This window comes from Podarcis tiliguerta (genome assembly GCF_965153285.1).
Source record: "Podarcis tiliguerta genome assembly, chromosome: 17".
Taxonomy (NCBI): Eukaryota; Metazoa; Chordata; class Lepidosauria; order Squamata; family Lacertidae; genus Podarcis; species Podarcis tiliguerta.
The window spans coordinates 8,176,440-8,199,697 of NC_139550.1; the positions used below are offsets into that span (position 1 = coordinate 8,176,440).

Below are 23,258 nucleotides of genomic sequence, written 5' to 3' on the forward strand. Positions count from 1 at the left end.
TTCTGATGTCATCAAAGTGTGCAGGAAAGAGAATAACAATAACAATAACAATAATAATTTATTATTTATACCCCAGCCATTCTGGGCGGCTTCCAACAAAACACTAAAATACAATAAAAGCACAAAGCACAAAGAAGAGAGTCTTAAGCCCTATCTGTCTGCTTCCTTGGAAGTAAGCTCCCCCGTTCAGCAAGGCTTACTCCCAAGTCAGCAGGCAAGAAAGAGCTGGCTCACTTTTAGGCCCCGCGCAGGGAACCAGTTCCCTACGCGCTTCCGTAGCCACCCCAGCGCGTGACGTCACGTCCCCCCAGCCTGGGCGCTGATTGGCTGCGAGGAGGCGGAAGCGAGGGCGGGCGCTCCGTCGCCGTTGCCGCAGTGACAGGACCGGGCCGCTCTTAAGAGCTGGGAAATGGCGGCGGCATCGTCGTCGCGTCGCTCCCAGCAGCAGCAGCAGCAGCATCACCACCCCCCGGGCGCGACTCCCGCGTCGCCGCCGCCGCCGCAGAGCCCCAGCCTTTCCCCCCTCGGAGCTTCCCCTCAGCAGAGGCCTAGCCTAGCCGGACCTGAGGGGGAGGCTCACGGGAGCAGCGGCCGGGAGGCGGCGGCGGTGGCGGCGGAGAGGCCTTTCTCCCCGGAGAGCGTCTGCGAGGCCGCCGGGCCTCCTCCCCCTCCGGGCTCGGGCGCCAGCAGCGCCGCCAACAGCAGCACCAGCAGCACCAGCACCAGCAGCAGCTCCGGCTCGTCGCCGTCGTCCTCGGCCGCTTCCAGCCCGGCCGCCGCCGAGAGCCCCGAGCCGCCCGCCCCGCCTCTGCAGCCGCCCCCCGCGCCCGTGGGAAGCGGCACTTTCCGCGAGCTGCTGGAGGCCTGTCGCAATGGGGACGTGACCCGCGTCCGGCGCCTGGTGGATGCCACCAACGTCAACGCCAAGGATATGGCGGGGAGGAAATCCACCCCCTTGCACTTCGCGGCAGGTGAGGGGGCGCCGGGGATGGGGGGGGGGCGCCGGGCAGCTGCCTGGGGCGTGTTGCTCCGAGAGGGTCCTCTGGTGCTTGCGGGGAACGGCCCCCTTGCAGTGCTTAAGTGTGCTTAATCCGGGAAGGGAATGTCGTTGTTGTTGAGTCGTTTAGTCGTGTCCGACTCTTCGTGACCCCATGGACCAGAGCACGCCAGGCACTCCTGTCTGCCACTGCCTCCCGCAGTTTGGTCAAACTCTTGCTGGTAGCTTTGAGAACACTGTCCCACCATCTCGTCCTCTGTCGTCCCCTTCTCCTTGTGCCCTCCATCTTTCCCAGCATCAGGGTCTTTTCCAGGGAGTCTTCTCTTCTCATGAGGTGGCCAAAGTCTTGGAGCCTCAGCTTCAGGATCTGTCCTTCCAGTGAGCACTCAGGGCTGATTTTCTTAAGAATGGACATGTTTGATCTTCTTACAGTCCATGGGACTCTCAAGAGTCTCCTCCAGCACCATAATTCAAAAGCATTGATTCTTCAGTGATCAGCCTTCTTTATGGTCCAGCTCTCACTTCCATACATCACTACTGGGAAAACCATAGCTTTAACTATATGGACCTTTGTTGGCAAGGTGATGTCTCTGCTTTTTAAGATGCTGTCTAGGTTTGTCATTGTTTTGCACCCCAATATTCCACTCCCCCATCTGTACGAGGTTAAACATGGTTGCAGAAGAGGCAGAAAGGCTCTTTACTTTCTTAATAATAATAATAATAATTATTATTTATTTATACTCCGCCCATCTGGCTGGGCTTCCAACCAAGTATTAAAATACAGTAGGGATGCTCCTTCCACATAGATCAGAGGCAGAGAGGGCAGAAAACTTGTCTGTTTATAATTTGACACCCTGGTGGTTGGCTTCTTGCTGGGTGGGTAGTGGGTGGGCGGGCCTCCGCCCTGCTTGTTGTGGTCCACTCTGCTTGTAGTGGCTGGATCAACAGCTCCTCCTCCAGCCCAGAGGGCTGCACAGCAATCACACACCTATCCTGTATATGTGTGTGTGTGTGTCCCACACAGGGGCAGCGAGGGAAGGGGCATGGAGGCAGTAGTTGCCCTTTCCAGGAGCAGCCTCTGCCTATTTGGCCCTTTCTTTCTGGGCTGCCCGATTGGGAGGATTGGGCCCTCTGAGAGATCCCCACTTCCCTACTGGGGGGGAAATGTGTAACTGAACCAAGGGGTAGGAGGTGGTGGTTGCTGCCTCCCTGGGGCAGCCATCCACCCCCCTGCTCTTTTTCATTCACTTTCCCCTTTTTTGTGGGTGGTAGTCTCTGGAGGATGGGGCCTAGTATATAAGTAAGCAAGCAAGCAAGGGGAGGAGTTGCTGCTGCCTCCTATTGCTCTGTTTGGGCAATCCAGCAGGGAGGAACAAATCCTTTCAGGTAAGAGTTGCCTCTGCCCAGACTCCCCCCCCCCCCTCAAAAGAATAGCAAGGAGAATTGGTGATTACTTAGCTCCCCAGAAGGAATGCCCATCTGTTCTTTCTCTCTCTCTGCTAATATTGGACTCACAGCAGGGGTGATGAGGGAAGACAAGAAGGCCTTGAAAGTTCTCTGACTGTGGGCCTGCTATAAACTAAGCCACCCTGGAGAGATGAATGGTCAATGAGCTTTTTAAGTTCTTCATTCACCACCTCTTAAAGGACAAGGGTGTAAACTAGAGGCCCATAGGCCCTTGATGTCAATTTAAGGTGAAGCATCAGATGCTTCTAAGGACCGCTTCCCATATTGCAACACCATTGCTATTAATATTTCAGGTGTATATCGTAAAATGTTGATGAGGCAAGCACTTGTATCCTGTTGGTACAGGTTTTAGCACAGGAGTAGTGAATGTGTTATCCTCAAGATATTGTTGGACTCCAGTTCCCATCAGCCCCAGCCTGCTTTGCCATTGGTCAGGGATGATGGAGGTTGTAGTCCAAAAACATCTGGAGAGCCCCCACATTGTCTACTACTGCATTCTGTGTTTGAGGTTTTTATGATACCTTAGACTGGTATAAGTTTTTGTGAATTGGAATCTGTTATTTTTCTCTGCAGGCAACTGCTACCATGAGTTGCCCACTCTGTGTGAGCAGTTTAGTGTTGGCGTGATAAACTTGTGTGAGATTGCTGCTCTTGTCTACAAAAGTACAGTGTGATTTATTGAGTTTGCGGAATATGGAGGGAGAGTTTGCATGTTACTTTATTTGTTCGTCACTTTGTAGCAAAAAAGTCTGAAAGTGACTTAACAAGATAAAATAAGAAATAAATAAATTTAAAGCCAAAAATCTAGCAAATTATGTGCAATACAAAATTCCTAAAACGCTTATCCTAAAATGCCGCAACCCCAGAGTTGGTCACGACTGGACCTAATGGTCAGGGGTCCCTTTACCTTTACCTTTATTGTGTATCTTAGTTAGAGCTGAGGACTTTAGGATTTTTCTTGAAAGTCACACTACAAGTCCACATCTGTACTGTAGTTGGAAGGGACCCTGAGGCTTATGTAGTCCAACCCCTGCAATGCAGGAATCTCAGGAAGATCATACATGGCAGGTGTATACAACTCAGTGGTATCCAGAGTAGATCCACTGAGATGAATGGACCTAAATTGGTTGTGTACATTAATTTCAAAGGGTCTAGCCTGAATATGACTTAACATTAGATACAATCCATATTTATGTAGCTTTTAGACTCAAGAGGACATCAGACCAGTATCTGGTGTTTACTTCATATAAAATGTTTACTTTAATAACCATGGTTTTAAAGGATTTATGTGAATTGAAGAAAGTGTTAAAAAAGTTGGTTTAAAAGGGTTACATGAAAAAATTGATGCAAATCCCATGGGTATTTATTAGATTTGCTGAGCTGACAAATAGGATGTGTCTGACTGCTTGGGATTTTCTAGGGTGTTTTTCTGTGCCAAGTTCATGGAGCCTTTTTTAGTATCAAGGGCAACTGACCCACAGAAAAACATCAATTTGGGGGCTGCACACAACTATTAGTCAGGTAATTAACTGTATTCTATTCTCTTATAAATATCATAGGTTCATATATTGTAATGGCTGGAAGATGATGCTGGGGTTTTGCTTAGGTTCTCAGGTGGGGATCAAGTGAATGGCCTAAATCAGGCATGGCCAAACTTGGCCGTCCAGATGTTTTCGGACTACAATTCCCATCATCCCTGACCACTGGTCCTGTTAGCTAGGGATGATGGGAGTTGTAGTCCCAAAACATCTGGAGGGCAAAGTTTGGCCATGCCTGGCCTAAACAATATAACTACCACTCCTAGAGAGAGGCGCAAGTGAAGACACTATGAATTAATACTTCTGTTGGAGCAGGAAAGACTGGTGAGGGGGGAATCTTGGAGCCCTTTCCAGTAGCAGCACTCAATTGGTTGCTGTACCCGCTGGCCCTTTCTGGAAGGAAGTGGCTCCCTAGAGGCTGGTTGAGATTAAACATGTGACAGCATCCACCTCCTAGATTAGAAGTTCCCCATCCTTGGTGCAGGTCCGTCCTCTTCGAGGAGACATATGTTCAAATCTCTACTTAGCCATGAAGCTCACTGGCTTGCCCTCTCAGCTTATTCTACTTCATGGGGTGGTTGTGAGATAGAAGGGGGGGGGGGAGAATGCCCTGAGCAATTGGAAGAAGAGTTGGGGGGGGGGGCTGTAGTGTCTCCTGCACTACACAGATGGCTGTCTTCTGGTGGGCCAATTTTTCTTTTTCCTTTTCTCTGAACAAAACTTGTAGCTCAGTCTAGTAGCTGAACAATATGAGGAGTAAGCAAGTTTTTCTTTTCCAAAAATAGCTATTTCTTCTTTCAAGTAGGTTTCTCCCAAACATAGGTGGCCCTAATCCCATACTAGTTATCAGATTTAAGAATTCCTGAAAGGCATCCTTGTTGTCACCTTCTGTCTTGCAGCTCACAGACTATCTTGACAAGAATTGGAAACTGCTGTTTATTAGGTTATATGTGATGTGTGTTTTTTCCAAATCAAATTCATATTTTTGCTTGCATTACTTACTTTTTTGTATGTAGGCACAATTCTACTCACTATTTGCAGTTATTATTTTAAAATTATTTTGTTTACACCTTTGTCTAGGACAGCAGTTTTCAAACTTGTCATGGACCCTTTGAAAATGAGTGGGGGCCTCAGTGGATGACTTAAACATTTTTCTTCAGTGCACCATCAAAAGCAGTGCAGTATTATGAAAAACATGATAGTTGGGTACCAAAGGAATAAAACTGGAAATTTGTTTGTCTCCTTTATATGCCAGTGCCAAAACCAGACAATCCCAATCAGTAACTTTTGGGCAGTTTGAGATATATGGCTTCATTGACCAATAACTAAGAAAGCTGAACATGTCTGGTACACTAAAATTACAGGTTGACTCAAAATACAGCATTGGGCACCCAGAATATGAACCCTAGGCCTTGTTATCCTACGCAATAAATTCAGTATTGGCCCTAGCAAGCTTGATCACTGTTATGTTAAAAAAAAAAAAAATCGAGTTCAGCACCAAGTACAAATATTCTTACCAATTCTCCATTCTTTCCACAGTCTACACAAATGGCATCGTAAGCCACCAAGAGCTTCTGGACTAGGACAATTTGCAAATAAAAATCTTAGTCAAATTCAGTACTAGATAATTTAATCCTGTGCTCTTGGCAGTTAATAGCTAGTTTGGTATATGTTCTGGGGTTTCAACCCTGAAGGCAGAAAAATGTGGACCTCATAACTACAGAGTAGGCCCATTTCATTTTGGGATGTTGTAGAAAGAGACAAGTAAAAGTGCCATTATTAAAGCCGTTAGCACTGTCTCATTTGGGTTACAATACCCATCCTTAGTCAATTGTGTGCAGAAATGATGAAGTCAGATTACAAGTGAACATAATAGCAACTGGAGCTACTGCTGAATGAAAAACCTTCAAGAGATGAGACTGGAAATAAAGGGGTCTCTTTATCCTTTTTTTTTTAAAAAAAAGTGGTGAACTGTGAGAAGAGAACACTAGTGCTCCACATATCTCATAGGTTTTTTTGGGTTAAATATTCTAGTGTAAGAACTATTGATTTAAAATTATAGTTTTGTACTCAGGCTGAGATTATGCAGTAAGTGATGCTGCTTGCTCATAATCTCAGATACAAAGAATCCTCAGCCTCAGAAAAAAAACACTGGGCATACTCAAAGTAAAAAAGAAGGTGCTAGTCTCATCATGAAGTTCGGTTGTGTATGGGAGGCTGATGGAATTTACCAGCACCGTGGTCAATAAGTCACCCGGATCCCATTGGAGAATACCTGTCAGGGAACTGCCATCGGAGCGAGAGGCGGAGAGGAGGCTCCAGGACGATGGTGGAGAGGGTCTCAGTAGGGGGAGAGGTAGCCCATCCGCTGGGGAAGGAAATCAGCGTAACACCAGTGGAGAAGGGGGGCAGATGGGGGAATCGGAGAGGTGGCTCCAGGACTCTTCGCAGGAGACCAGCGGAGAGGGCACGAGTACTCCGTTGCCCACACCCACTTTGCGCAGAAAACTTCCGCGCAGGCAAAGGGGGAGGAGACTGGGCGTCAAACAGCTTCTATGCTGGAAGAGGTTTAAGAAATGCCCACTGACGGATTCTGCCAGTGACCTAGGCAGCCACAGAACTTGAGGCTGTCCAGACAGAAAGGGTTCAACCAGGCAACCTAGCCAGGAGTAACGGCAGCTTACGCACGAGCAACCCCTAGAACCATTACAATACCAAAAGAACTGAGCCATCTGCAGAAGAGTTTTGCTATAGAAATAGAGAAGCAAATAGATGAAGCATTTCAGTGGACTCTTAAGCAGGGACCTTGTGTTTGCTGCCCCGTTTTCTTGAGCATTGTTAGCCTTATGGCATGGTATTTCAGGCTGTTCAGTTCTGTGCCTGTCCTCACCTGCCCTAAAATAATTACTCATATGACCCAGAGGTGTGCCTTAGAAAAGTACTTTTTCAGTGCTCTTATACCATTGATCACATTTTTGTTATTTAGACTGATCGGAAGGAGAACTTGCTAAAATGGCAGTTTCATCAGGGATTTCATTGAGGCTGTTTCATTAGAGGAAAGGGCTGAATCCCCTTCCACATGTTGTGTGATCCTAGTCCAGATTGGGACTCCCTGTGGTTACTTCTTGAAAACCACCACCAGATACACAGATGCCAATGCCAAAATGTATTTGCTGTTGTGATTTGATCCTCTGTTGGTACAAACAGGTAGGAAGGAGCTACCCTAAACTACATGAAATAGTAAGCAAGAAAATAGTATTCCATATTCATGAATGCAATCTAAGTCTTAGTTTGCACAATGTACTAGGTGGACTATATATATATTTGTTTGTTCTAAATTCTGTATATTTCAACATTTTAATGATTTTTCTTAAATTACATATTTTTGCAGGTTTTGGAAGAAAGGATGTAGTGGAACACTTATTACAGACAGGAGCCAATGTCCACGCTCGTGACGACGGTGGATTGATACCTCTTCATAATGCCTGTTCATTCGGTCACGCTGAGGTAGTCAGCCTGTTGCTGTGCCAGGGTGCAGATCCAAATGCCAGAGACAACTGGAACTATACTCCTCTGCATGAAGCTGCTATCAAAGGCAAGATAGATGTGTGTATTGGTAAGTGCATCTTTCCAAAAATATGTCTTTTTTCAGTGGTTTTCAATAGTATCATATCTTATGGGCCCATCGTTACTACCTTATTTACTCAAGTCTAATGCGCCATCGAATCTAATGCACACCTCAGTTTTCAGAACCTTGAAACCAAAAAAAGGATTTGCTGGCGAATGTAAATGTGTCACCAATTCTAATGCGCACATCAATTTTTGCAACTTAACGTATTTTTCGCTCTATAAGACGCACCAGACCATAAGGCGCACCTAGTTTTTGGAGGAGGAAAAGAAGAAAAAATATATTCTGAATCTCAGAAGCCGGAACAGGAAGAGGGATCGCTGCGCAGTGAAAGCAGTAATCCCTCTTGCTGTTCTGGCTTCTGGGATAGCTGTGCAGCCTGCATTCACTCCATAAGACGCACACACATTTCCCCTTACTTTTTAGGAGGGGAAAAAGTGAGTCTTATAGAGCAAAAAATACGGTAATTTGGCCCAAAAAGGTGAGCATTAGAATTGAGTAAATATGGTATCTTGTAACAATAATACTAATACCAAAGCAAAAATATTCAGGTGCTACAAAATGTCTCCATTATCAGCTCACAGGTATTATCCCCAGACCAACTCGCCAATCGTGCATAAACCTCTTGTGTTTATCTTTCTTTGTGCAGCTAGATTGTTAGTGGCCTCCTGTTGGAAGTCCAAATTATGTCCTTCCTGAGAGGAGTGGCTAGCAAAAGATCAGAATATCTGACACGTAAATGGAGAGTCCTTAAGTGTTCATTAAAAACATATCTTTTTTATTTATCATGGTATAAGTTTTTTCCTATGTTAACTCTGTTGAACAGCCCATTAAACCCCCTGCAGAGAGGCTTTATTGAGAGCTGAATTGACTCTCTCTCACACACCCGTTTTTAAATATGTGATAGTTGAATGCGGTATTGAATTCTCAATTGTTTTCAGGTTTTCCTTCCCATTGTATTTTTCCTTTTATTTTTTCTATTTCTGCATGCGTTTGTATTCAGGTCTCTTTTCACTTTTAAGGTATTTTTGTATTGGTTTATATCAACAAATTTCTTTTTTTTTTTTAAATGAAGGATTTTGGTCAGATAAATTATATTATTTGTTCACCCTAAAGAATAAGGGAGAAAAAAAGGAAAAGTGAGCATAATCCTTAATTATCCGGAATCCCTTTTGAAAGAAAAAGAAATTTACATGGCTGCCTGCTAGTGTAAAACACTGCACAATACTTCAGTTTATTGCTTTAGTTTCATGCTTTCATCTGTATAGGAGTGTAATAGCTAATATATGAAAAACTGAGCTGAACAAAAATCAGCATTATTAGTAATCCAAAGTCAGACAACTTGCTTTTACTGCTGTGCTACCACCACACTATTCTATGTATAGCCTGTGCAGATTTGCAGTCTAATAATTGTCTGGTAAGGCTTTGTAGCTTGCTAGCCTTCTGGAAAAAAGATAACCAGGGATGCAATTCTGTGAGCTGTTTTCTGGTAGCTAGGCCTGTTGAACTCAATGAGACTTGCATTTGAGTAGACATGTATACGATGGCACTGCAAATCTATGTAAGACAACTATACTTGATGTTCTGGAACTGCAGGGCTAACTCCATGGGCCAAATGAGACTGCTTTTTTCTTTGAACAACAACTGCCCCCTCTTCTCCCTGGATAAGATACTTTTGAAACATGTTGTGAAGTCATTTGAAATGCAAAAATGGAGGGGGAAATGCTCTCTTGATTGTGTCCTTGTGTTTGTGTGTGTGTAATATATTATATGGCTACTGGGACTATTTATGACCAATGTATTCCTTCCGCAAGTCAGTTTTCAGAGCTTTCCTCCTTCTTTGCACAGTGCTACTGCAGCATGGAGCTGATCCAAATATTCGAAACACAGATGGGAAGTCGGCCTTGGATCTTGCAGATCCCTCTGCAAAAGCTGTACTTACAGGTGAGAAGTATTCGGGTTCTTGTTACCTTACCGTGTCTAATCAGTCTCTTAAACTACTCCTTATTTTTTCTACTATAAAACAGCACAAATGTACACAGCATGTTTACAGATTTCATTGTAGTACTTAGTGAGGACCAAAAGTTATAAATATTATTTATTCCATAAAATTTCATAAAGTTGCTTGTTGTGCTTCCTTCCTTCCGGCACTCTACAACTGACTTGCAGTTAATGTATTTTGGTTGAACTGTAGTGATACCGATATCATTTTTCTATATATTTACTTCATTTACTATAAACCGTTTCAATCCTTTACAACTTATATACAGAAAGGAACTGATGATCATTTGTAGAATTAAAGATAAAGTAGCATATCTATAAGTTTACATGACCAAATATGCTGATTGAAATTAAACGAAGTCTGCAGTTTTCCATATCTGTTTAAAAGGGCTTAGGGGTTGTAGCAAGGGATGAGAAGCTAAAATCTATATTTCTATTTTGGTGATCGATCATGATGTCACCGTCTTTCCTGAGAGAGTCTCACATTTTGAGGCTGTAAAAGACAGAGTACTGAGTGAAATGTTAGGAATGTAGTTTATTTTCTCATCTGTTTCTTTATTCACTTGCAAACAAAAAGGAAGTCATTTGAGACTCATGGGGAATAGAAATGAGGGATGGTTTTTTTATTTATGTGAGGATGACACAGTAGCTTGCTAGAATTATTATGGAAAGAAGAGTTTTGAGTCTGCAAATTATGTGAATCCCTGATGACTTTTCTCATCAGAATGATTTTATTTAGAAAAAAATTATTATTTAGAATACTTATATCCCACTTTACAGCTCTCATAAGCAGCTTACAAAAGGTTCTCAAGCTAAAATCATGCTCAAATTGAGTACAGAAACAGAAATTACAAGAAGTTCATATGGAACCGACGTTATTTAAGGCAGCATTTCTTTCCCTTGCCCTTTAAGGTGTTAGCCCAGCTCCCACCAAAATCCTCTGCAGCAAGGGTGTGGAGCTGAGCACCTGGGACCCATGCAGTTAGAGCAGGTGAAATACTCCTAGAGATGTTAATTTTTTTTTTTTTTTAATGATACCAAACAAGTTAGTCAGTTTTGGTCATTCCTTGGAAAAAAAATTCTAGTTCTGTCCTGCTAGACCTGATAACCTTGGTTAGTGCTTTAAGTAAGATAGCCATGTCTTTGTTATTTGTCAGCAGCTTGTGGCTTCTGAAAAAGTTTCTCTGCACTTTGGATCTGGCAGTTTAACTCTGTAGCCTGTAGTTTTTTAAGACAATGCTTAACCAGAGTGTTCTTTTTGGCACCATATCTTCATTATATTGATACGGCACAAATACATCAGGCCAACAATTTGGGTTGCAACTAGAAACATATCAGTTACAGTACTTTTGTTAGCTTTTACTGTTTGTTAAAAGAAAAGTGCTATTGTTGATTCCTGGAGTAACAACGTTGCTTGGTCAGGAATATGGGTGAATTGCTCCATATGTATATTGCAAATTGTTTACATCGTACCTAAAAATGCATTCTGAAAAATAGAGGGTAAAAGATCACAGATAGGAAGATGAAGGAGCACCTTTCATTGCTTTCCAAGACCCCAGTGTTTCTTCCTGCCTTCTATGTTCCTGAGTAGGCAATGAGGGTTGACTTTTGTTTCACACAAGCCAGCATTCCAACACAGTTTAGGCCACTGTGTCAATTTCACAGGCAAAGTTCTATAAATGCATAGTCAGATCCTATGTCTTCAGCTACAGCTAGTGAGTTCTTTAGTCGGATGCTGCGCATCTGCCAGGAAGGTAGAGAGATTGCTGATTTTAGGCTCAGCTAGTGCTGTAGCATGTAAGACAAGCCATCAGCCTATGTCAGTTGTTAGGGAAATTCCAGAAGTTAAAACAATTTCCTATTATTTATTTAAATAGACTGCAATAATGAATTCTGTATGTTTTGTTAATAAATCAAATTATTTAAAGTGCAGTTGATATGATTTGATCAAAGGGGATTATGAACAACCTCCTATAGCATCTCAGTTCACATCCTTGCTTTGACCTTTTAGCTAAGCTATGGTAGAGTTGTACTGTACTAAATTTGGCAGATAGTGGCAGCTAACAATCCATTGGGCTATTATTTTTATCCTTACGATAAGGTGAGGCATTTAGATGTCCAGTTAAATTGGTCTTCCAAGTGACCCCTACAATGTGCTGGGGTACAGAGAAGGCTAAGAACTCACTCATAAAGACCATTAGGTACATCACACATCCAGGTGAAAGAATACATGGAACTCAAGCCACTGAGGCCTCTGATACTATGTTTGGAAGACTCAAGATATAAACCCTAAAGAGTTACATAGAAGTTAAGTCAATACTCCACCTTGCCTTGTATAGTCAAGTCTCTACTTGGGGACCTCAGACAGATCTTTCCCAGTCATTTATTCTGAGAGTAATACCTCAGCGTGCCACGAACCGACACTGCCTTATTCCTAGCTTTTGTGATGCTGGTGTAAGAGAGAATCTGCTGTGAAAGGTATATAGACCTGCACTATTTTCAGTTTTAAGTGTTTTTGTGCTGTTAATTATATCACCCTTCAGTTTAACTTCCCTCTCAGTCTTTTATCTGTTTTTAATGAAGGAGTTTATGTTTTGGCAAAGAAATGAAAATCCTGATAATGTGAATTTTTAATACTACATCTGTTCACAGGAGAAAGAAAACGTGCATTCACCAGCTTATAACAAAGGAAAAAGAAAAGCAAATGTTCCCAAGGAAGCACATTGCTAGGTACTTAAAAAGATTAAGGGCACGGGTCCATAGGCACACATTAGCATATGCTAAATTATTTGTATAGACGCAAATTGCAATTTAAATGCCACAGAAGGCAAGCCAACTAATTTCCCATCCAAATCACCCCATATAAATTATTTCATTAACATGCACCCCAGCCCAGATGATCCCAAATCATTCCTCTTCAGTGTATTTACCCCCAATTAATTTCCCAACAGATTTCAGTCCAAATGATTTTGGTTTCCCTACATATACCCCATCATCTATATTTAATCTTAATTTATTCCTCAAATTTATACATTACCCGGTAACAAAGATCACCCTGCTCGATTCAGTTTCTTCAGCTCAATTACCCACCGAGAAAAACTTTGAAAAATATTTGAGGCTGTGGACTAATTTCTGGCAATGCCGCTGTTCCCAAGGAATAAATGCTGGGGAAAGGGAGAAAGCCCTACTCAAAAACTGTTCCAGTGTTCCCTAGCTTACTTATTTCACATAAAAAGGGTGGGTGAAGTTTTTGCCACTTTCGTTAACCTTAAAATACAACCTTTAACATGTGTCACAGAAGCAACTAGTTTTATTATAGGTTGGTATTTTGTTGATGTAGTAGACTAAAATACCTATTTTTTTACGTTTGTGTTACATTGGTTGTGCTTGGGGATCTTGGAAATGTATCCCTGTCCCAATAGAGGCTACACAAAGTAGGATCATGCATTTTGAGGGGTAGAGGGAGGGTGATTCAGGGAGGGAAGATAGCATCACTTCTGGAAGCTGTACATCCCAAGGGACCCTCTGCTCACCTGTGCTCAAATGCTGTGGGTCTGCCCTTGCCAGCCTGGTGAACCTTCTGGAGGGCACCAGGATGGTGAAAGCTGTTATAGGCTAATCTATGTTCTTACAAAGGGACGCAGGTGGTGCTGTGGGTTAAACCACAGAGCCTAGGACTTGCTGATCAGAAGGTCGGCGGTTCGAATCCCCGCGACGGGGTGAGCTCCCATAGTTCGGTCCCTGCTCCTGCCAACCTCGGAGTTGGAAAGCACGTCAAACTGCAAGTAGATAAACAGGTACTGCTCCAGCAGGAAGGTAAACGGCGTTTCCATGCGCTGCCAGAAGCGGCTTAGTCATGCTGGCCACATGACCCGGAAGCTGTACGCCGGCTCCCTTGGCCAATAAAGCGAGACGAGCGCCACAACCCCAGAGTCTGCCACGACTGGACCCAATGGTCAGGGGTCCCTTTAAAGGTAAAGGTACCCCTGCCCGTACGGGCCAGTCTTGACAGACTCTAGGGTTGTGCGCCCATCTCACTCAAAGAGGCCAAGGGCCATCGCTGTCCGAAGACACTTCCGGGTCACGTGGCCAGCGTGACATCGCTGCTCTGGCGAGCCAGAGCCGCACACGGAAACGCCGTTTACCTTCCCGCTAGTAAGCGATCCCTATTTATCTACTTGCACCCAGGGGTGCTTTCGAACTGCTAGGTTGGCAGGCGCTGGGACCGAACAGCGGGAGCGCACCCCGCCGCGGGGATTCGAACTGCCGACCTTTTGATCGGCAAGCCCTAGGCACTGAGCCTTTAACCCACAGCGCCACCCTTTACCTTTACTATATTCTTACAAGTGACAAATAACTGCTAACAGCCTTCTGCTGTCCAGTTAAATACATTTTGATTTATTAATTATCAGAGTTTTAATCTACAGACCTTGGACAAAGCGTTCAGTCCCGTAGAACTTGGCAAACATGCAGTGGATTTAGTTGTGAGGAACTTGGGCTGATAGGTCATGCTCAGAGTAGACCTTTTGGGTAAAAGTTACACTTCTGAATTCTAGCAAAAAAGTTGTTTGTAACTTGATGAATACAGCAAACTATCTGTGCCAAGGGTAGGGAACCTTTGATCTTCAGATGTTGTTGGAATCTTAATATCCATCAGCTCTAGCCAGTGTGACTAATGAAGACAAATGATGAGCGCTGCACTCCAACAGGGTCACAGGTTCCTCACTCCTGTTCTCTGCCCTCCGGAATGTCCTCCCCCCAATACCCATCAAATACATGTATGTATGCATACATAATTCCTTGTGATCTTGTTCTGAAATCATGAAGTAGAAGTTTTGCTAAGAGGTATTGGCAGTATTGTTACCTAGGTAAAAATAAGGGAGGAATCACAGCTAAGGGTTTCTATATTGGCCAAGGTACGACTTACGGTTCTTGGTTTATTTTTAGCTTCCTTGGAGTAGCATTTTAAATTTGCCAAAGTGTTTTATATTATTTTATTCTCACAACAGCCCTTTAAAGTAAGGCCATAGTGCAATGTTATCAAAACATGGTTTATTCATATGCAGCCGTTCCACATCTAAGCCATGCTCAAGGTGGCTGCAATTTCCAAAAAAAATTACATAGTTCATTCTGTTACAAAAATATAAGAAAATTTTAAACAGTCATAGACAATAAAGGGTAGGTGGAAATAGGCCGGCAAAACAGGGAGCAGGTCTTGTAGGTAAGATGAAAAGAACAGTACTACCACCTTAAGGACTATCATGTAGATTATTGCATAAGCTTTCTTGGGCTAGAATTGTCTTCATCAGATGCATCATTCTTGGTATTCCTTGACGTTTATATGCAATATTACTGTTATACACTTAAAACCAATTCATCCTGGCATAGCTACCCAGGTGGTGAACAAAAGATGAGAGCTAGTCTCATCTGGAGGTGGGAAGACATGCAGACTTGACTTGCTCTATGTGTTGTGTTATGGCTTTCAGGGGTTCCCTGGAAACCTAATAGGTAATGGGGGAACAAGATCTGTTTGACTGTTTATGCTGCGAGTCCTTCCACCTTATGCTCAGCCTCTCTCTCTCTGTAAATAAAATCATATATCCACAAAGACACTGCATTCTCAATTTGTGACCTTCATTCTAAGACATCAAAACCCAAGGTAAGCACTGGCACTGGCACAACTCACATTGGTTGGAGATTGCATTACACTGGCACCCTCACACCTAAATCAGTGGGAGAGAAACGTATTTCCTCCTTCTGAAAGCATCACTAGCTAGTTGTTTCTGTGTCAGCATACATGTACTTGTGCAGATCTTTAGACATGTGCAAAGGGTGCTTAACAAAATAAACCGGTTTGACTGCTTCTTAGCAGTACCTTCTGCTGCAGAATCTCATTTGACAGATATAAAACCAGAAGCCTGGAGGGGCCCAAGATATCATTCAACCCAACCCAACCCTCCAATCCTTTATTAATACATTTGCTATAGGCTTAAAATGCCACTGGGCTATTTTTTTTTTTCATTTCTCTTGTAAGCAGTGGCTAGTAGGATATCCCTTTGAAAATGTACCACATCATTTTAAGTAATGGTACCTCACAGCTACACCATGCAATGGGTCTAATGGCAAAGAGGAGGAATGTTAAATTATGGCTCCAAATCAACACCCCCTGCTGGGATGAATTTTCTGAGTGGGTGTTTGGGTTGTAATTCTATATAATGAAATTAATAGTGAACTATAAATGAGCCCCCCCCCCCCGACATTTTATTGGAGATCAGATTATTATTTTGGTAGACTTGGTCTGCTTTTGCAGCCTGACAAGTTGGCTATCCCCCTTTGAAGAGAAAATGTTCTATGAACATGCTAGCAGCTGCTATTCAGACAGTGGAATGTGCTATAGTGACCTAGCAAATTGAATTAAAATGTTAGATGTTATCATCTGCAAAGAATTGTAGCAATAAATGGTCAATCATCCTGACTCCAACATCTTCAGCAGTAAAAGCAGTGATGTTAGGAGTGTATTACAACCGTGAACCAGAGAACTGCTGCTGATTTGCATGTAATTGCAGAAAATTGTAGCAGCTTGCATTTTTTTTAATGAGGTGATTGCGAGGACATAGCTGATGGAGAGCTTGTACTCTTTCCTGTGATATATTTATAATTCACTGTGTGAGTCTAGACGTAACAAATTTTTTAGAGACAGTAATAAAATATGGATTTACATTTAGATATCAAAATGACAGTTTGCACACTAACAAATTTTCAGCATAAATATTTGCAATGAAGTTAAAGTGGACATCTTAATGGAAATGCATAACGTAATCTGCTGAAAGACCAATGTTTCATACCAATGTTAATACTTAACCTTTTTAGCTATATGACCAGTTGAGATGAATGGGAATGAGTTTAGAAATCATGGTAGTTGGCATGATTCAGAACTTATTAACACATATGTTTGAAAGGTGCTGATGAACATGTGAATGTGAATTTTGGACTTTGCAGTGTTGTTGCCTGATCTGCCATCACTATTTCTGTTCCTCCTCCCATGGCCCTTGTTCAACTGTCTGTTTTCAGCTGTCTCTTGCTTCCTTGCAATTTCTGTATTGTTGTCTCTGGTTATAGCATATCTCTGTATATACAGGTATATTTTGAAAGCTTTTGCCTGCTTTCTTCTAACAACTCAAGGTCCTCTGGCAATTTTGAGCGTGCGAAAATCTATCACATATTCCCCCTCTTTCCTCTATAGAGTAATGAGCTGTGGATACTGGAACTGCTTGTTTATATACAGTCACAATAGTGACATCTTACAGTTGTGTTAAAAATCTCCTGGTAGCTCTAATCCACCCAACCCCAGTTGTTGGTTAACTTACTGTGATACCATGGAATGTTTACATACACAAATATTACCAAAAAAGCCTTGGGATTTTTAAAAATGCAACTGTGTACCCTTCCTCTGCTGCTGGTGTTCTGTCTCCATTGTGCTGCACTAACCCAGATGTCTAGCATCACCTGTTGACAGTCAGAGAGGCAGTTGGCATAGTGTTATAACAATTTACTGTCACAAATAGCAGAGCACCAAAGGCTTTAAAAAGTCACTGTGTTGCATTAGATTGATGGCATCACTGTCTGTTTTTCTTGTTAGATTAAGGCAGAACATAAAAACTATTCATCTTGTAATAATTTGCTGCTTCAGATTTTTTTATAGGAACTAGATCTCTGAGAGGCATTATTGAGTTTATATCTGTCCAAGTTTGACTTTTATGGTAGTTTGTTTGGTGCGGCCACAGTTCATCCACAACTTCATTGTAACGAGCTGCAGAAGGTGTGGATATAACTGATAGAGCAGTTTTGATATGATTCTTGTGCATTGTACAAAATGCATGTGGATCTATTTTAGCAGGGGTGGCGTGACAAGGCTCTCTGGGCCAGCTCAACTCCATGACAACCATAGGACTGTCCCACGTTGTCACTGGCCGAACACATGGTTAGGACATACCCTTGATTTTAGTCTGCAGCTCAGGTCATGGGGGGTAGTCTGGATTATTTTGGTGGTGGTGGTGTGTGATTTAACCCTATTGGAATGGTCAGGCCATCTGTAGCTTGGTATTGCAGCACAGATCCCCACTGCAAAGTTGAGGGGCCCATGAGGATGGCCTGCCGCTGGATACTTAGCAGAATCTGACAGATGCATGAATGCTTTGGGAGATTTTCCACAAGTCATATTTGGCAATTGTAATATATTAAGCAGTTTATAAAGGCTAATTAATTAATTAATTAATTAACAACACCTCCCAGGTTACTTATCTTTTTGCTCCCTTGCCCCCAAGACCCATAGACTTTGGCAGCAATGACAAAAACAAAAAGAATTAAATACAGCACTGGGGTGGATGGAGAGGTTTAAGACACTCTGATTAACCGGTGCTCTGATGGAGATGCAGTTTCCCCCTTCTCCTGCCGCAATACTAATAATCTGATGAGTGGAGAGGGGACTGCAGATGTCTTAACTGCATAGGGGTGGCACATGAAAAAGTGCCTATCACAATGATATTAAATGCTGACATAGATAAAGGTGGTGGTCTCTGAGGGATGGGATAAATGACAAAATACCATCTACCTCAATGCTTAGATAATGTTTCCAAAGTCTGATAAGAGCTCATCCACCTTACCATGAATCCTCATGGAGGCTTTTAGACTATGCCCTGGTCATGTTTGTTTTCAAGGGCGCATGGCATAGCCACCTTGCTGAAGCCAAGCAGGACTGCGTCTAGGAAGCAGATGTAATCAGCTTTGAGATGTATGATGGAGGCAAGATATACACGCACTAAATAAAATACAGGTACCCCATAGCAGTGCTCTTACTTTAAGAATCATTTCCTTCAGCACTCTCATTTTCAAAAGATAAAATGTCAGACAGGTTGTTTCCCTGCAGCAAAGCCACCAGTGCTGCAGGTCTCTCCTTCATTATGTTGCTGCAATTCTAACACTACTGTAGCAGCATTGGCTATCCCCAGCATTGAGCTAAGGCAGAAATCCCTCCCCATCCAGCAGCATGGTCAATGTAGCCTCCTTTGTTTGAAGGGCTGTCCAATCATCTTGTTAAGAAGGGAAGCAAGGGCCTTGACGTTGCCCATCAACAGTTAACATCTCGATTGCTTAGGCCACCTGGTCTCAGCCTTCCTTGTAATGTTGAGATTCATTGGATTTAAAAAAAAATTCTAGTAATTGCTTCTAAATGTGCATTTATAGATACATATTAGCACATGCACATTTTATTGTGTGTGTGTGTGTGTGGATGGCCATTATACTCCCCCCAATGGTTGTTGGTACAAGCCTTAAAGCCAACAACCTTGTTCTTCATTTGCCCTTCTGGAGTGATATAGCTTACAATTTCTGGGTGCATCTTCCCTTAATTCCTCGGTTCTGTTGGCAGGCTGCCAACTCATGAGCCTGGGAGACACTCCACTCCAGTACTTCCTATATGCCTCTATAGTTTTAAAAATGGCTTCAGTGATTCACTTTGCAAGAGAAGACAAGGGGGCTGCTTGAGGCCTGCCTGATGGGGAAAAGTAGTTGAAGAAGTTAAGTTGGTCATCTCAAGGGAGTGCATGTTGCAAGTCATATGTGCAGGACATGACCCTGGGCAGTACAATCCAGTTAGCCATCAGTATAACAAGTGCCCCTTCAGGTCCATTATTCCAGTTTAAAATCCAATCATGCTAATCAAGGAGTCGCCATGTCAGCTAAAGCAACAAAAGAAAACTCAATCAAGAGTAGTAGTGGGGTAGGAGAACTGAAAATAATGCCAATATATTTCACATCTGGCAAACAAAGTGTCTCTTTGGTTTCAGATAGTACATGGGTAGATGAGTTTTAAAAGCCTGGGGCACAATTTTTCAGGGCACTCTAGAGGCTATGGTGGCTCATCTACCAGAAGGAATGTATTTAGTTTTAACTCTGGAAGTGTATATGCGATTCTGACCAAACTAAGCATCCTAGAGCAAAAGATACACCAGGAGACAGGTATTGGAAAACATGACTGCCCAGGAATTATGCATTTCTTGTATCAAATCAGTTTTGGGATTTGCTCTAAAGTCTTTGTTTACAAGTGACTATAAACTCCAGGTTTCCCAGTAAAAAATGCTATGGTTGCCTAGATCCACTCTACCTGTAATCACCTGCTGAATCACTCAAACTGCCAGGCCAGAAACTGTTGTCCTCCTTTGCTTTTCCTCCACTACATCTGGTTTCTGCTCCTTTGGGCACGTTTGCTGTATGTCAGGCTTCCTCAACCTCGGCCCTGCAGATGTTTTGAGACTACAATTCCCATCATCCCTGACCACTGGTCCTGCTAGCTAGGGATCATGGGAGTTGTAGGCCAAAAACATCTGAAGGGCCGAGGTTGAGGAAGCCTGCTGTATATAGTCCTTTAAAGGACTCCATACAGTCTCCTGCCTCCTGATGGCTGAAGGAGAGTTCTCTTTTCCAGTTGCCAAGAAGCCTTTTTAAAGGGCTCCCTCTTGCTCTTGGCTTCAACATGCCCAGGTTCTCTTTCCCATTGCCCAATGGTGCTTTGATTGGTGATTCACACTCTCTATTCTGCCTTCTGGAGAACCTTTCCTTACAAATTATCTGCTCCTTCTGTCCCCTGTGTGTGTGTGTGTGTGTGTGTGTGTGAGAGAGAGAGAGAGAGAGAGGTTTTTGTATGTCACCCTCTGGTCCTCCCTTCCCAGCTGCTCATAACTGTGCCCTAGTTTGTAAAATGAGTCCACAGAGAAATGAGTCCACTACTGTTCTTCCTTAAGCAGCACTGACCTCCACCTCACCCTTCCTTCTCTTGCACCCTGTGTGCTTGCTCTTTCTTGTATGCATGTTGTTAGGTTAGTTGTGGTTAGAATCAACTGGCTAATTCCCTCACACTAAAGAACTGTGTATTGTTACTGTGTGATCATCATTGCCATAAAAGAGATGCATTGTTGCTGAGCTATTCCTCACTGAAGTATTAAATATGTATATTTTGATTCTCTCCATTTTAAGACCTGTGTGAGTGTTAAGTTGCTGGGTAAATCTGCCAGTGCATTTTGTTGCCATTGTCTACATATCCTAATTCATGACTCTTCTAGAACATGCATATGTAAAACAAGTGTCTCCTGAAAGCCTAAGTATACAAATAATTCTGCCATTCGTAGCTGTAACCATCTTTATGCTGCCCTTTCATATATGAATATATTAAGTCATGGATCCGGTTTTCTTGGCTGGCCAGGAAGAGGGTGATCTGAGAGTGGAGGATATCAACATCAGTCCCTTGTCATGACTGCATCACTTGTTGCTGAGATTTTGACTTTCAGCAGCTTACCTTCTCCGCAGAGGCAGGGGCCCTATTTGGATGGTCTGCTTTTGGAGGTTGATGGAGCAAATTGGTTTTCAGATGACCTAGAGCCGGTGGGGCAGGGGTGGGATTTTCTGATGGGTACAGTTGATGCTTTGTTAAAGCCCTGGCTGATCTGTGGAATATGCAGGAGGATTCTGTTAACGTTATCAGCCCTAAATATCCTCTCTTGCTTCATAAAGCTCTTCTAACTTCTTGGTATACACCAGAGCTTAGGGCAATGAAGCAAGGTGGGAGATGGCTTCTTTGGAGGCAAGTGGAGCAAAACTTCAGGTGAATACAGCCAAACACCCGTGAGTGCTCTTCATCGAGCCTAATCTTTGCTAGTGAAGAAGACATACATTGCTGCTTCCATTGCATCCGCACTGTGTTGTCTGGCGGAGCTTTTCCAGGTAGTATGGGGCCTTTTACATTGCCCAAAGGAGGCAATAGAATGGACAATGGCTTGCTGTGTCTTGTTTGCCAAGCAGTTTGAGGATAAAGTCTTGTGCATCTGCCCAGGATCTTGGTTCCGCTGTTACAGATGAATCTCAAGAGGTGTCCAGAGCACTTTCTAGTCCCCCTGTTCTCGATCAGTTTCAGTTTGTAAGAATGTGGACAAAGTGCTTGGTTTGCTTTGGTCATCCACTTGTGCTCTTGCTGATAGCGAATAATGGACCACCAGCTGGGCCAGGGGGGTGATTAATGCCTCATGCAAATAGGGGGTAGTCCATACCTACCTAAAGGTGATTGTAAGACCACTCCTTAAGAAATCCTCAGTGGAGTCAAAAACGTTAATTATCTAATGTCCCCTTTGAGGGGAAGGTTCTTGAGTGTTTGGTCGTGGGCCAGAGCCAAGCTCTTTTGGATGAAACCAAATTTCTAGAACCGTATCAATGGGAGTTTAGGCCTGGTTTTCACACAGAAAGTGCTTTGGTCACCCTGTATAATGACCTTTGTCAGGAAGAAGAGTTTAGATTTGATATCCCGCTTTATCACTACCCTAAGGAGTCTCAAAGCGGCTAACATTCTCCTTTCCCTTCCTCCCCCACAACAAACACTCTGTGAGATGAGTGGGCTGAGAGACTTCAAAGAAATGTGACTAGCCCAAGGTCAACCAGCAGCTGCATGTGGAGGAGCAGAGACGCGAACCCGGTTCCCCAGATTACGAGACTACCGCTCTTAACCACTACACCACACTGGCTCTTAAGAGAAAGAGAAGGGTGTGTGTATGCCTGTTAATTCTCTTTGAACTCTCAAGATGTGTTATGGTATAGTATGTTATTATTCTGGAGTCAATGCCCTAGTTGGGGTGGGCAGCACCACTCACATCTACATGAAACCACTGAGTAAGGTCATCGGGAGTTTGGGAGTGGTTGTCAGCAATGTGTTGATAATAGGCAGATCTGTTTCTCCTTTTGATGTCGCAATGGACTAGATGAGAACCCATAAACTGAAGCTTAATCCAAATAAGTATTGGTGGGTTCTCTAGATTGGCTGGGTGGGCCCTTGCCTGTTCAGGATGGGGGTTGCACTCACTTGGAATGAATAGTTGCACAGCTCGTGGGTGCTTTTGGAACCACTACGCTTGTCTGAGACTGACATGGACTTAGTGGTCAAAGTGCTTTCCATCAGCTTTGGTTGCTGGCCCAGCTAGACCCCTATGAGGATAAGGACAGCCTAACTTCTGTGGTCTTTGTCCTGGCAATAGGTTAGATTACTGCAATGTGTCATATGTGGGGTTACATTTGGAGACTGTTTGGAAACTGCAGCTGGTGTAGAATTCAGTAGACTGATGGCTGACCTGAGCAAGATGGACTGATCATATAGCACCAATCTTGGCACAAGTGCATTGTGTACTAGTAGGTTTGTGGACTCAATTCAGGATGCTGTTGGTGACCTATAAAGCTTTATGTGGTTCAGGGCCTCGGTATACCAAGATACACCTCTTCCACATAAATCAGTCTGGACTCAACATTCATCATCTGAGGTTCATGTCTGTGTGCCCCCTCTGAGGGCCTTCTCAGTGGTGGCTTTCTTTTTGTGGAATGCTTTTTACTCTTGTAGGGGAAAGGCTCTTCTGCTCATTTTTTGAGTGGCGTGGGTTGATTTAGATCCACCCATTTATGTACTGTGTACAGTATTATGGATGAACATTTTAGGTATTTATTTTATTCCTGTTCTTATACTTGGCTTTATTTAATGTTTTGTTTTTATATTGCAAGTTGCTTTGCGTCACTTTTGTGAAAAAGCAACCAGCAAATA

The 23,258-nt window shown here is 43.2% G+C and overlaps 1 protein-coding gene across 1 annotated transcript in view; it reads left to right on the plus strand.

The window, feature by feature from the left end:
* Positions 1-313: 313 nt before the first annotated feature.
* The window catches only part of TNKS (tankyrase), an 83,389-nt gene continuing 60,444 nt past the window's right edge, over positions 314-23,258 (plus strand). The window contains exons 1-3 of the mRNA XM_083419516.1: positions 314-971; positions 7,394-7,618; positions 9,479-9,574. Of these exons, the coding sequence (XP_083275642.1) occupies positions 410-971; positions 7,394-7,618; positions 9,479-9,574 (883 nt within the window). The 5' untranslated portion in view covers positions 314-409. The remainder of the gene's footprint in view (positions 972-7,393; positions 7,619-9,478; positions 9,575-23,258) is intronic.